The sequence below is a fragment of the Mytilus edulis genome, chromosome 12 (genome assembly GCF_963676685.1).
Source record: "Mytilus edulis chromosome 12, xbMytEdul2.2, whole genome shotgun sequence".
NCBI classification, from domain to species: Eukaryota; Metazoa; Mollusca; class Bivalvia; order Mytilida; family Mytilidae; genus Mytilus; species Mytilus edulis.
In genome coordinates, this window is record NC_092355.1 from 80,197,244 (window position 1) to 80,210,421 (window position 13,178).

At 31.3% G+C, this 13,178-nt stretch overlaps 1 protein-coding gene across 4 annotated transcripts in view; it reads left to right on the top strand.

Annotated features, from left to right (window-relative positions):
- The window catches only part of LOC139497239 (uncharacterized), a 167,197-nt gene that overhangs the window by 14,341 nt on the left and 139,678 nt on the right, over window positions 1–13,178 (top strand). Inside the window, exons 3-6 of one of the 4 annotated variants that reach the window (XM_071285370.1) lie at window positions 2,690–2,788; window positions 3,335–3,447; window positions 4,992–5,099; window positions 6,760–6,831. In XM_071285370.1, coding sequence (XP_071141471.1) covers window positions 3,370–3,447; window positions 4,992–5,099; window positions 6,760–6,831 — 258 coding nt within the window. In that variant the 5' untranslated portion in view covers window positions 2,690–2,788; window positions 3,335–3,369. Of the gene's footprint in view, window positions 1–2,689; window positions 2,789–3,334; window positions 3,448–3,845; window positions 3,936–4,317; window positions 4,411–4,991; window positions 5,100–6,759; window positions 6,832–13,178 lie in introns of those variants that run through there. The other 3 variants (XM_071285368.1, XM_071285371.1, XM_071285369.1) reach the window with 3 other exon arrangements.

The following is a 13,178-nucleotide window of genomic DNA, read 5'->3' on the forward strand; positions in this document are numbered from 1 at the left end:
AGCAGTATAAAACACATAACTACAAGTTACATCAGAACATAACAAATTGTACATAAGCAGTATGAAGCACAACAACAAATTACTTCAGAACATAACAAATTGTACATAAGCAGTATAAAACACACAACTACAAGTTACTTCATACCATAACAAATTGTACATCAGCAGTATAAAACACACAACTGCAAGTTACTTCATACCATAACAGATTGTTCATAAGCAGTATAAAACACACAACCACAAGCTACTTCAGAACGTACAAATTGTACATAAGCAGTAAAAAAACACACAACAACAAGTTACTTCAGAACAGAACACATTGTACATAAGAAATATAAAACACACAACAACAAATTACTTTAGAACATAACAGGTTGCACACCTGCAGTATAAAACACAACTGCAAGTTACTTCAGAACATAACAGATTTTACACTAGCAGTATAAAACACACAACTACAAGTTACTTCAGAACAGAACAAATTGTACATATTAAGAAATATAAAGCACACAACAACAAATTACTTCAGAACATAACAGATTGTACATAAGCAGTATAAAGCACAAAACTACAAGTTACTTCAGAACATAACAAATTGTACACCAGCAGTATAAAACACATAACTACAAGTTACATCAGAACAGTTCACATTGAACATAAGAAATATAAAACACACAACAACAAATTACTTCAGAACATAACAAATTGTACACCAGCAGTATAAAACACACAACTACAAGTTACTTCAGAACAGAACACATTGAACATAAGAAATATAAAACACACAACAACAAATTACTTCAGAAAATAACAAATTGTACACCAGCAGTATAAAACACACAACTACAAGTTACTTCAGAACAGAACACATTGAACATAAGAAATATAAAACACACAACAACAAATTACTTCAGAACATAACAGATTGTACACCAGCAGTATAAAACACACAACAACAAGTTACTTCAGAACAGAACAAATTGTACATAAGAAATATAAAACACACAACAACAAATTACTTCAGAACATAACAGATTGTTCATAAGCAGTATGAAGCACATAATTACAAGTTACTTCAGAACATAACAGATTGTACATCAGCAGTATAAAATCGGAACATAACAGATTGTACACAATCAGCAGTATAAAACACACAGCTGCAAGCTACTTGAGAACATAACAGATTGTATATATTAGCTGTATAAAACACACAACTGCAAGTTACTTCAGAACATAACAGATTGTACATCAGCAGTATAAAACATAAAACTACATGTTACTTTAGAACATAACAGATTATACATTAGCAGAATAAAACACATAACTACATGTTACTTCAGAACAGAACAAATTTTAAATAAGAAACATAAAACACACAACTACAAATTACTTCAGAACATAACAAATTGTACATAAGCAGTATAAAACATGCAACAACAAGTTACTTCAGAACATAACAGATTGTACATAAGCAGTTAAAAAACACACAACTACAAGTTACTTCAGAACTTAACAAATTGTACACCAGCAGTATAGAACACATAACTACAAGTTACTTCAGAACAGAACAAATTGTACATAAGAAATATAAAACACACAACAACAAATTACTTCAGAACATAACAGATTGTACATCAGCAGTATAAAACACACAACTACAAATTACTTCAGAACATAACAAATTGTACACCAGCAGTATAGAACACATAACTACAAGTTACTTCAGAACAGAACAAATTGTACATAAGAAATATAAAACACACAACAACAAATTACTTCAGAACATAACAGATTGTACATCAGCAGTATAAAATCGGAACATAACAGATTGTACACAATCAGCAGTATAAAACACACAGCTACAAGCTACTTGAGAACATAACAGATTGTATATATTAGCTGTATAAAACAAACAACTGCAAGTTACTTCAGAACATAACAGATTGTACATCAGCAGTATAAAACATAAAACTACATGTTACTTCAGAACATAAAGGTATTTTTTTTCTCTCATTAATTGTTTTTGTTTGTTTTGAATTATAGTTGATAAAGTTCTTACTTTGAATATTTACAAGAACATTTTTTACACCAAGGTTTTACAGCGTGTAAAACAAATATCACACATGTATGTTATTGCTTCACTTTGACCACATTCCTTAATATATACAAAATTATGTTGTTAATTAGACAGGTTGAATGGACAACAAATATTTGTAAGAATCATATAAAGTGGGGTCTCATTTTGTTTGTCTCCTTGTACTAAATCAGGAAATGTAACTATTTTTCATATTTCTTTGAAAAAGTTACTTTTTAAAAAATTGATCATTATTCTGAATCATGTTAATCAGACAGATTTAATCATTATATTAACAAATACTTGTTAGAATTATATAAAGTGAGGTGTCATTTTACTCAGAGAATTGTAATGAATCCATTAATATAAATATTTTGTTCATTTCTTAAAAAAAACAAAAAAAAAATTAACACGACAGTTCTGATGGAAGTTTTGACATCTCCCCAAAAAAAACAGTTGTTTATTTGTTGTTTATGTACAATATAAATACAAGTGTGACTGGTCATTTTATTCAGTTTTGACCACTGATTCATGTGATATATATTTTGTTTATATTTATTACACAACATTGTCCAGTTTATCAGACAAGTTTTGATGTCAGTTGTATTATTCCAGAGATATGGACAGACAGTATTAATGAGGGCTGCCTGGTGGGGACACCTGGAGATCTGTCGTCTCCTCATTGATAGAGGATGTAAGATCGACATCACAGCAGTATGTTATCTACTTAGTCTGATCACATTACTATTAATCTACACAAAATCATGTTGTTAATTAGACAGGTTTAATGAACAAATATTTGTAATAATTATATAAAGTGGGGTCTCATTTTACTCGTTTTATTGTTCTGAATCAGAAAATATTACTCCTTTTCATGTTTCTTAAAAAAAATTATTTTATTAAAATGAACAATTATACTGAATCTACACTAAATCCTGTTGTTAATTAGACAGTTTTAACGAACAAATATTTGTAAGAATCATATAAAGTGGGGTCTCATTTTGTTTGTTTTGTTCTACTGAATCCATTGATATAATTATTTTACACATTTCTTGAAAAAAATATTTTTTTAAGATATCAGGTTTAATGGAAGTTTTGACATTTCACAACAAAACATGTTTATTTATTGTTTATGATCAATATAAATACAAGTGTGACTGGTCATTGTATTCAGTTTTGACCACTGATTCATGTGATATATATTTTGTTTATATTTATTACACAACATTGTCCAGTTTATCAGACAAGTTTTGATGTCAGTTGTATTATTCCAGGAGGATGGAGATACAGCATTAATGAAGGCTGCCTGGGGAGGACACCTGGAGGTCTGTCGTCTCCTCATTGATACAGGATGTAAGATCGACATCACAGATGTATGTTATCTACTTAGTCTGATCACATTACTATTAATCTACACAAAATCATGTTGTTAATTAGACAGTTTTAACGAACAAATATTTGTAAGAATCATATAAAGTGGGGTCTCATTTTGTTTGTTTTGTTCTACTGAATCCATTGATATAATTATTTTACACATTTCTTGAAAAAAATATTTTTTTAAGATATCAGGTTTTATGGAAGTTTTGACATTTCACAACAAAACATGTTTATTTATTGTTTATATACAATATAAATACAAGTGTGACTGGTCATTTTATTCAGTTTTGACCACTGATTCATGTGATATATATTTTGTTTATATTTATTACACAACATTGTCCAGTTTATCAGACAAGTTTTGATGTCAGTTGTATTATTCCAGGAGGATGGAGAGACAGCATTAATGAAGGCTGCCGATGGAGGACACCTGGAGATCTGTAAACTCCTCATTGATAGAGGATGTAAGATCGACATCACAAATGTATGTTATCTACTTAGTCTGATCACATTACTATTAATCTACACCAAATCATGTTGTTAATTAGACAAATATGTGTATGAATCATATAAAGTGGGGTCTCATTTTGTTTGTTTTGTTCTACTGAATCCATTGATATAATTATTTTACACATTTCTTGAAAAAAATATTTTTTTAAGATATCAGGTTTAATGGAAGTTTTGACATTTCACAACAAAACATGTTTATTTGTTGTTTATGTACAATATAAATACAAGTGTGACTGGTCATTTTATTCAGTTTTGACCACTGATTCATGTGATATATATTTAGTTTATATTTATTACACAACATTGTCCAGTTTATCAGACAAGTTTTGATGTCAGTTGTTTTATTCCAGGGAGGTGGAATGACAGCATTAATGTCTGCTGCCGAGGAAGGACACCTGGAGATCTGTCGTCTCCTCATTGATAGAGGATGTAAGATCGACATCACACGTGTATGTTATCTACTTAGTCTGATCACATTACTATTAATCTACACTAAATCATGTTGTTAATTAGACAGGGTTAATGAACAAATATTTGTAATAATTATATCAAGTTGGGTCTCATTTTACTCATATTATTGTTCTGAATCAGAAAATATAACTTTTTTTCATATTTCTCAAAATTTTTTTTTATATGAAAATGGACAATGATACATTAATTGTAAGAATCATATAAAGTAGGGTCTCATTTTGCTTGTTTTGTTCTACTGAATCCATTGATATAATTATTTTAAACATTTCTTGAAAAAAATATTTTTTTAAAAATATCAGGTTTTATGGAAGTTTTGACATCTCACAACAAAACATGTTTATTTATTGTTTCTGTAGAATATAAATACAAGTGTGACTGGTCATTTTATTCAGTTTTGACCACTGATTCATGTGATATATATTTTGTTTATATTTATGTCACAACATTGTTCAGTTTATCAAACAAGTTTTAATGTCAGTTGTAGGATATGTTGTATATTATTGATATTGATAACAAAGTATTGTACATAATAGTTACGTGTTATTTGGTTATATTATAGAACAATGGATACACAGCTTTACATTGTGCTGCTGAGTGGGGACATCTACAGACCACACAATATCTGGTAGAACAAGGAGGTGCAAGTTCCCTGGTTACAACACGTCGGGTAATATTTTATAGTATATGACCAGTGTCCAACTATTAAGAAATGAATCACTAAAAGGATGTATAAGATATGGTTGGATTCTGTGTAAAGGCTATAGTTAAAAGTCATTATACTCATATGATTATTATTTAAATTGGACTTAAAATATGAAAAAGTTATATAGACTTGAATGGCTAAATTTTACTATAAAACACATAGACTATCATACTGGCTGTAATTAAAGTCAGTGTAAACAAACAACTTGTCAAACAAAACTTACACCAATCCGTTGTCATGACAATTATAACAAAGACTAATTACTAGACAATATTTGTATGTTCAATAAGACAGAAATAAAAATTGTTTAATAATTTTATATTGTGTTGGCACTTTGAAAAAAATTTGAAAGAGATGATCCTATAAAGACTATAATTTTCTTAAAATTCCTGTATTTAAATTGTGTAGTGGGAGAGATACCTATCAACTTTGTCATAATTTATTTATTTCCTTATTTTAACAATATCAGTGATAACACTAAAAACCATAAAATGCTGTAAAATAACAATATAAAGATATAGGAGGGTAGAAATAGGGTATACAAATAGAGGAGGGTGTGGATGGGGTATACAGATTTAGGAGGGTGTGGAGAGGGTATACAGATATAGGAGGGTGTGGTGTGGGTATACAGATATAGGAGGATGTGGAGGGGATATACAGATATAGGAGGGTGTGGAGGGGTATAGAGATATAGGAGGGTGTGGAGGGGATATACAGATATAGGAGGATGTGGAGGGGGTATACAGATAAAGGAGGGTGTAGAGGGGTATACAGATATAGGAGGGTGTGGAGGGGTATACAGATATAGGAGGATGTGTAGGGGGTATACAGATATAGGAGGGTGTGGAGGGGATATACAGATATAGGAGGATGTGGAGGGGGTATACAGATATAGGAGGGTGTGGAGGGGGCATACAGATATAGGAGGATGTGGAGGGGGTATACATAAATAGGAGGGTGTAGATAGGGTATATAGATATAGGAGGGTGTGGAGGGGGTATACAGATATAGGAGGTTGTGTAGGGGGTATACAGATATAGGAGGGTGTGGAGTGGTATATAGATATAGGAGGGTGTGGAGGGGGTATACAGATATAGGAGGTTGTGTAGGGGGTATACAGATATAGGAGGGTGTGGAGGGGTATACAGATTAGAAAATAAATGGAAGAAGAAAAAAATGAAAATGGAGAGAAATCAGTAAAAAATTAATGAATAGAAAAGAATTGGGTGCAAAAATATAAAAAAATAGAGAATAATATTGGGGTGTTAAAAATATAAAGAACTGTCAATAATGTGTCCACAAAATTAGAAAAGATAGTTAAAAATGAAGACCCCAAGGTCCTCCACACCCTCATGTAGACATAAGGATGCATTTACCAATGTTCAAACTGCAAAGAAAATTATAGGACAAAAAAAAGTTAAAAGCCTATTTAAAGTCTTTACAAAATTGTGAAAAATAATCTGAATGTCGTCTCATGAGTTATATATATATGGTTAGCATCTGTTAAGATAAAATAAATCACCACTCAGCTGCTACTGGTCTTACTAATTGTAAGATATGTGTTACAGAAGCCTTCTTTGTAGTTATCAGATGAAAGCAATATAAAGATGTATCTGTATTTCAGGGTAAGACTCCTTACGATCTAGTAGTAGCAGAACGAAAGGGGCAGTATAAAGAAGTGATGGAATACTTACAGGTACATATAGTGATAGATATGGTGTTGAATTACACATGTTTACACTTAGAATGAATCAAGTAGAAAATAAGTGATCAAAGATAAAGAAATATAAAACTAAGAAATCAAATGCCGCAAAACCAAGATACTCCTGGAGAGAAATCTTTAAAAAAATTCTAATGTAATTTATTTGTTATCACCATATTAATTAAGAAATAATTCATGGAAGCCATAGATTGTTGGAAATTTACACATGGCCTGGGCCGTGATATTGGAATTTTATCCTGAGCGTTAGCGAGGGATAAAATTAACGAATATCACGGGCCAGGCCATGTGTAAATTTCCAACAATCTATGGCTTCCATGAATTATTTCGATTCTAATAGGGCAAATACGGCCATATAAAAACTGAAGCGAGGGTGGGTATGCTGTGTGTGTGGCTGTTCTTTTTTACTCCCTGTTAGATAAAGTTTAAATATCTTTATATATATGTAGCTTGCATACATTATTTCGTGAATAACTGCTAGATTTTTTTTTTAAATTCTTTAAATTCTCAAACCTAACATTTGCCATTTTTGATTTACATGTTTTTCTTGTAAGCTTTCGTCAAATCCAAAGTTGACACTTTGTAACTAAGGAGCCGCCATGTTGACTTGCTGAAATGAGTAAATATGCAAATAATGCAATAGAATAGAAAATAAAACAAAACCTACCTCAAAAATCAGTTTTATTACAATATCATACAAATTCCGATGGTTCACTTAACAGAAAACTTTCAACTTTAGCGGTTTCATTTGTATGACGTCATGTTTTGAAATGACTGAAATGCGCCAAAAAGATTAATAGACTTTCGCGGAATTTTATTTAATTTGTATTTTGTTGATTTCTTCGAGCTCTTGTGCATTACTTCTTTTTATTATGCATACGAATAAGAATAAAAGTTATTTTGTCTTTTTTTAATTGCACCTTTTAAAACAATAAAATCGGCTAAGGGTCTGCAAATAGGTTCCAATACATGTAGATTTACGTGGGAAGTATATTGTAACAGCCATTATTATGTATATCTCTGAGTCTGCGCTAAGTATATTTTATCGAGAATTTTATCACAGTGTTGTTTACAAAGCTAAAGAAGCACGTCATATTTGAATTGGACATCATGTATTTGAGGTGCTAAATCCACACTTAACAAGCTTTTAACTTAGCTTAGTTGTCATTTTTCAATTCAGGAAATTATTATTATTTGATTTCTTCAATATTCAACAAAATTAGCAGATGTCTTTTATTTCATATTCTAGAGCGAACAAGACGAGAGCAAGTTTTCTTGATTTTTGATATTTAATTGGTTTTTGTACTTGATTTAAGGATGTACAGCAGCAGGTGGGTGACTGCCAAACACTGTCCGTTCATTAACATGAAAAAGCTTTGACGAAATCATTTCAAATTAAGATATGTTGTTTCCTAAATGAAGGTCAAGTTCAATTTTCAAGATTTGAGCTGTTTTCATTGTTGAGTTGTAGACCTTTCAGTAACAAAAGTGATTTTACTATATGAATTTGAGTTATTTCCCTTTGAACAGGAATGTTTTAATTAATAATTAATTTCTATGTCATTTGGTCTCTGTTTATTTTGAGTTATTTCCCTTTGAACAGGAATGTTTTAATTAATAATTAATTTCTATGTCATTTGGTCTCTTGTTTATTTTGAGTTATTTCCCTTTGAACAGAAATGGTATAATTAATAATTAATTTCTATGTCATTTGGTCGCTTGTTTATTTTGAGTTATTTCCCTTTGAACAGGAATGTTTTAATTATAAATATCTCATCAAAAATAGAATTCTTGGGTTTCTTTAATATGCTTATTCTAACAATGTACTTAGATTTTGGATATTGGACCATAATAGGTAAATGTCCAATTTCAAATTTTTCAGTTCTTTGACCACATTCATTTTGTGTCATAAACCTATGCTGTGTCCAATATTCATTTTTAGCTCACCTGGCCCGAAGGGCCAAGTGAGCTTTTCTCATCACTTGGCGTCCGTCGTCGTTAACTTTTACAAAAATCTTCTCCTCTGAAACTACTGGGCCAAATCAAACCAAACTTGGCCACAATCATCATTGGGGTATCTAGTTTAAAAAATGTGTGGCGTGACCCGGTCAACCAACCAAGATGGCCGCCACGGCTAAAAATAGAACATAGGGGTAAAATGCAGTTTTTGGCTTATAACTCAAAAACCAAAGCATTTAGAGCAAATCTGACATGGGGTAAAAATGTTTATCAGGTCAAGATCTATCTGCCCTGAAATTTTCAGATGAATCGGTCAATCGGTTGTTGGGTTGCTGCCCCTGAATTGGTAATTTTGAAGAAATTTTGCTGTTTTTGGTTATTATCTTGAATATTATTATAGTTAGAGATAAACTGTAAACAGCAATAATGTTCAGCAAAGTAAGATCTACAAATAAGTCAACATGACCAAAATGGTCAGTTGACCCGTTTAGGAGTTATTGCCCTTTATAGTCAATTTTTAACCATTTTTCGTTAATTAAAGTAATCTTTTACAAAATCTCCACTGAAACTACTAGGCCACAATCATCTTTGGGGTATCTAGTTTGAAAAATGTGTCCGATGACCTGGCCATTCAACCAAGATGGCCGCCACGGCTAAAAATAGAACATAGGGGTAAAATGCAGTTTTTTGCTTATAACTATGAAACCAAAGCATCTAGAGCAAATCTGACAAGAAGTTAAATTGTTAATCAAGTCAATATCTATCTGCCCTGAATTTTTCAGATGAATTGGACAACTGGTTGTTGGGTTGCTGCCCTCCAATTGGTAATTTTTAAAGAAATTTTGCCGTTTTTGGTTATCTTGAATACTATTATAGATAGCGATAAACTGTAAACAGCAATAATGTTCAGCAAAGTAAGATCTACAAATAAGTCAACATGACCTAAATGGTCAATTGAACCCTTAAGGAGTTATTGCCCTTTATAGTCAATTTTTAACAATTTTCATAAAATTTCTAAATTTTTACTAACATTTTGCACTGAAACTAATGGCCCAAGTTCATTATAGATAGAGATATTTTAAGCAGCAAGAATGTTCAGTAAAGTAAGATGTAAAAACACATCACCATCACATAAACACAATTTTGTCATGAATCCATCTGCTTCCTTTAATATTCACATAGACCAAGGTGAGCGATACAGGCTCTTTAGAGCCTCTAGTTTTACGGATCTTAGTGCTTTTGCTCATTACCTTGAAAACTATAATAGAAAAGTATTAACTGTAAACAGCAAAAATAATCAGAAATGCAAGATTTATAAAATTGCCAATACAACCTAAACAACTGGATGACTTCTAAGGGAATTATAGCCTTAAACGACAAAATATGACTGTCATATAGTTAATAATAGAACATGAGGGTAAAATGCATTAATTGTCTTAATCCTTGAAACCACAATAGGTGGAGAAAATCTGTCGGGGGCAAAACACTGATGGTCAAGATCTACCTACCTCCTATTTTCACCAAATAATCTTGTTGATTATTCTTCCAACATTGAGCTTGTGAGGTGCGTTTGACTCCAATCTAAATTGACCTGCCAAAGGTCATGGTTTGCTAAAGGTACTCAGGCATCCTCCACCAATAAAAACTGATTTTCACAATATAGCCAATGACTGAAATTAACATTAAACACCAGCAATTACTCAATCATTGAATTAAGTAATCAATCCAATTTAGTGTTAGCAAAAATGCCAAGGTGAACGATACAAGTTTTTTTTAGCCTCTTGTTTGTTTTTCATTTCTGCTTTTTATCTTTAAAACCATAAAACTTGGTCAAGGCAAAATAATCAGTAAGACAGGCATTGGTCCATAGTTTCCATTAAACACAAATATTCTTGCTGCATTGTATAATTTTTTGGGGAACAGATAAACCAGGTTTAATCCACCATTTTCTACATAAGAAAATGCCAGTTCGATAATTTTGTTATTTTACTTTTTATATTCCTACAAGGGGATTTTCCAAATTAAAAAAAAACCTGTTCCCTTTAAACTATATCTCTCTTTTACTCTGAGCCACACATTATCCTGAAAATATAAAAATGTGTTGGATATATTTTATGTAATGTGGAACATTGGTATTACATATATATTGGTATTATGTATTATATATGGCCAACTAAAATTAATTAGTAGATTTTCATCCAAATTTTTGAAAAAAATGGGGCGGGTGGGAGGATTTTATTTTTTAAATTTTATTTCATATGAAACCCTCGTCACGAGTTCTTCATACCGCGGAGTATATGCTAGTGGAAAACAAGTTGTATAATGCATATACATGCTGTATAAGGAATCCTACACTATTTTTTAAACTCTTAAATAAAAATCCCTGATTGGCAACCACTGTTATACATGTAATTTACGCTTTAGAAACCTATTTATAGTAGGCAGTGTCTGCGCGTACACGCATGTGGGTACGAATAGTCAAATTGCCGGTCTTGGCTGCACGTACCCACATCCGGTTTTCTATTAAAATGCCATCGGATCGGGAATAAAAAGTGAAATATATACGGAAATTATCGATAATATGGGGATTTCGTGTAGAACGAGTGAAGAGGATGAAAAATAATATTTTCAAATTGTATTTATTAAATAATGATACATAATAAACATTGCAAAATTAAATGCACACTGATGGAAAATTAAACTGTACAGTCCCTGTAAAAGAAAAACATAATAGAAATTATTACTATTATAAAATTTAAATGAAAATTTAAAGAATAAAATTTTAATAATTTAAAAATATACCCATTTGATATTTTAAAATAATATTTCAGTAAAATATAAAACAGAAACTGAAATTTTAAAATATATAAAACAATGTAAAACTACTAAAATTAAAGCTTGAGTTTATAACAATTAAAGAAGCAAGTAATAATATCAATTTAAACCAATTATAAAAGATTCATGTAACTAATTAAGATTTGGAACAAATTTCACATATATCCAATATGATTGTTTTGGCACAAATTTCCACCCTGCACATTTCAAATGTTGCCAGTCGAAACAGCAATCACGATTTTTTTTTATACAATTGTATGAAATTTAACGCCTGATAGTTCTGTACAAGTTTTTCAAAGTCTAATTCATGACTGAGACTGTTATAGTAGTCTCAGTTCATGATAAGTCTGAAATGTCTTCCCCACAGTTATAATATCACTCTCTTCCTTTTTAAGAACATTTACTATTTTGAGAAAAAACTGTTCACTTCTATAATACTAAAATTACGAGGTCCAATTTATCAGCCGTCATCACGTAAAAACGATGAATCAAAGAATTCAACTTTATATATAACTAATATAGTACAATGGTGTTGATTAAAAATTACACCACTCTAGGCCCGTTTGTTTTCCACGTAATTAATATTGCCAATAATTAAGAAGTTCCGGATCGAGTCCGACACCGATACCAATAGTATATTCACCTGTTACCTATTACCTTATCTGTACGTTCCGCATCTGACAGGCGCACCACCAAACAGTGTATTTAGAATTTCGATGTATACTGTTAAGTAAAAAATACTCCATTCCAGGCCCTTTTGTTTTCCAAATTATTAATATTACCAATAATTGATAGGTTCCAGGCTGACGGGTTCAAACAGAAAGATTTTGAAAGCAGAGAAAACTGTGCACCTTATACATGTTATAATCGACATGACTTTATCAAATGACAATACCAATACTAAAATAAGGCATACGCATAGTTATATATCAGTCACGGACCCGCGATATCACGGGTGTATTCTAGTACCTTTATATATATGTGTATATTTATAAAAATTCTGAGTAGTTTTAATCAATTTATTCACTAATTGCAACAAATTCCGTATACATTTCACGTTTCATTCCCAATGCGACGGCATTTTAATAGAAAACCGGATGTGGGTACGTGCAGCCAAGACCGTCAATTTGACTATTCGTACCCACATGCGGGTACGTGCAGACACTGCCTTTATAGTATACATCAAAAAGAAGAGAAATGCTCTCTTCAGTTGGACTATACCTACACCAAATTTATTTTGCTTTCTAAGCAATGGTTTGTAGTCCCCATAAAATCAATAAAATGTATTGGTACCAGTGTTTTCCTTTTTTCACTAAGGTAAGGTGGGTGTTTTAAAAAAATAACTTGCAACCGGGTGGTTTTTTTTTAAATGTCCAACCTTTTTTAATTTACTGTGGGTGCACGTGGGGGTCACAGAAATAAAGATTAGTATAATATTCACATTTTATGGAGTTGAACAAACATAAATAGAAGTAGTCGTATTAATTGTCAAATATTCTTTGATTTTATTTTTCAAAAATTTATCTCTT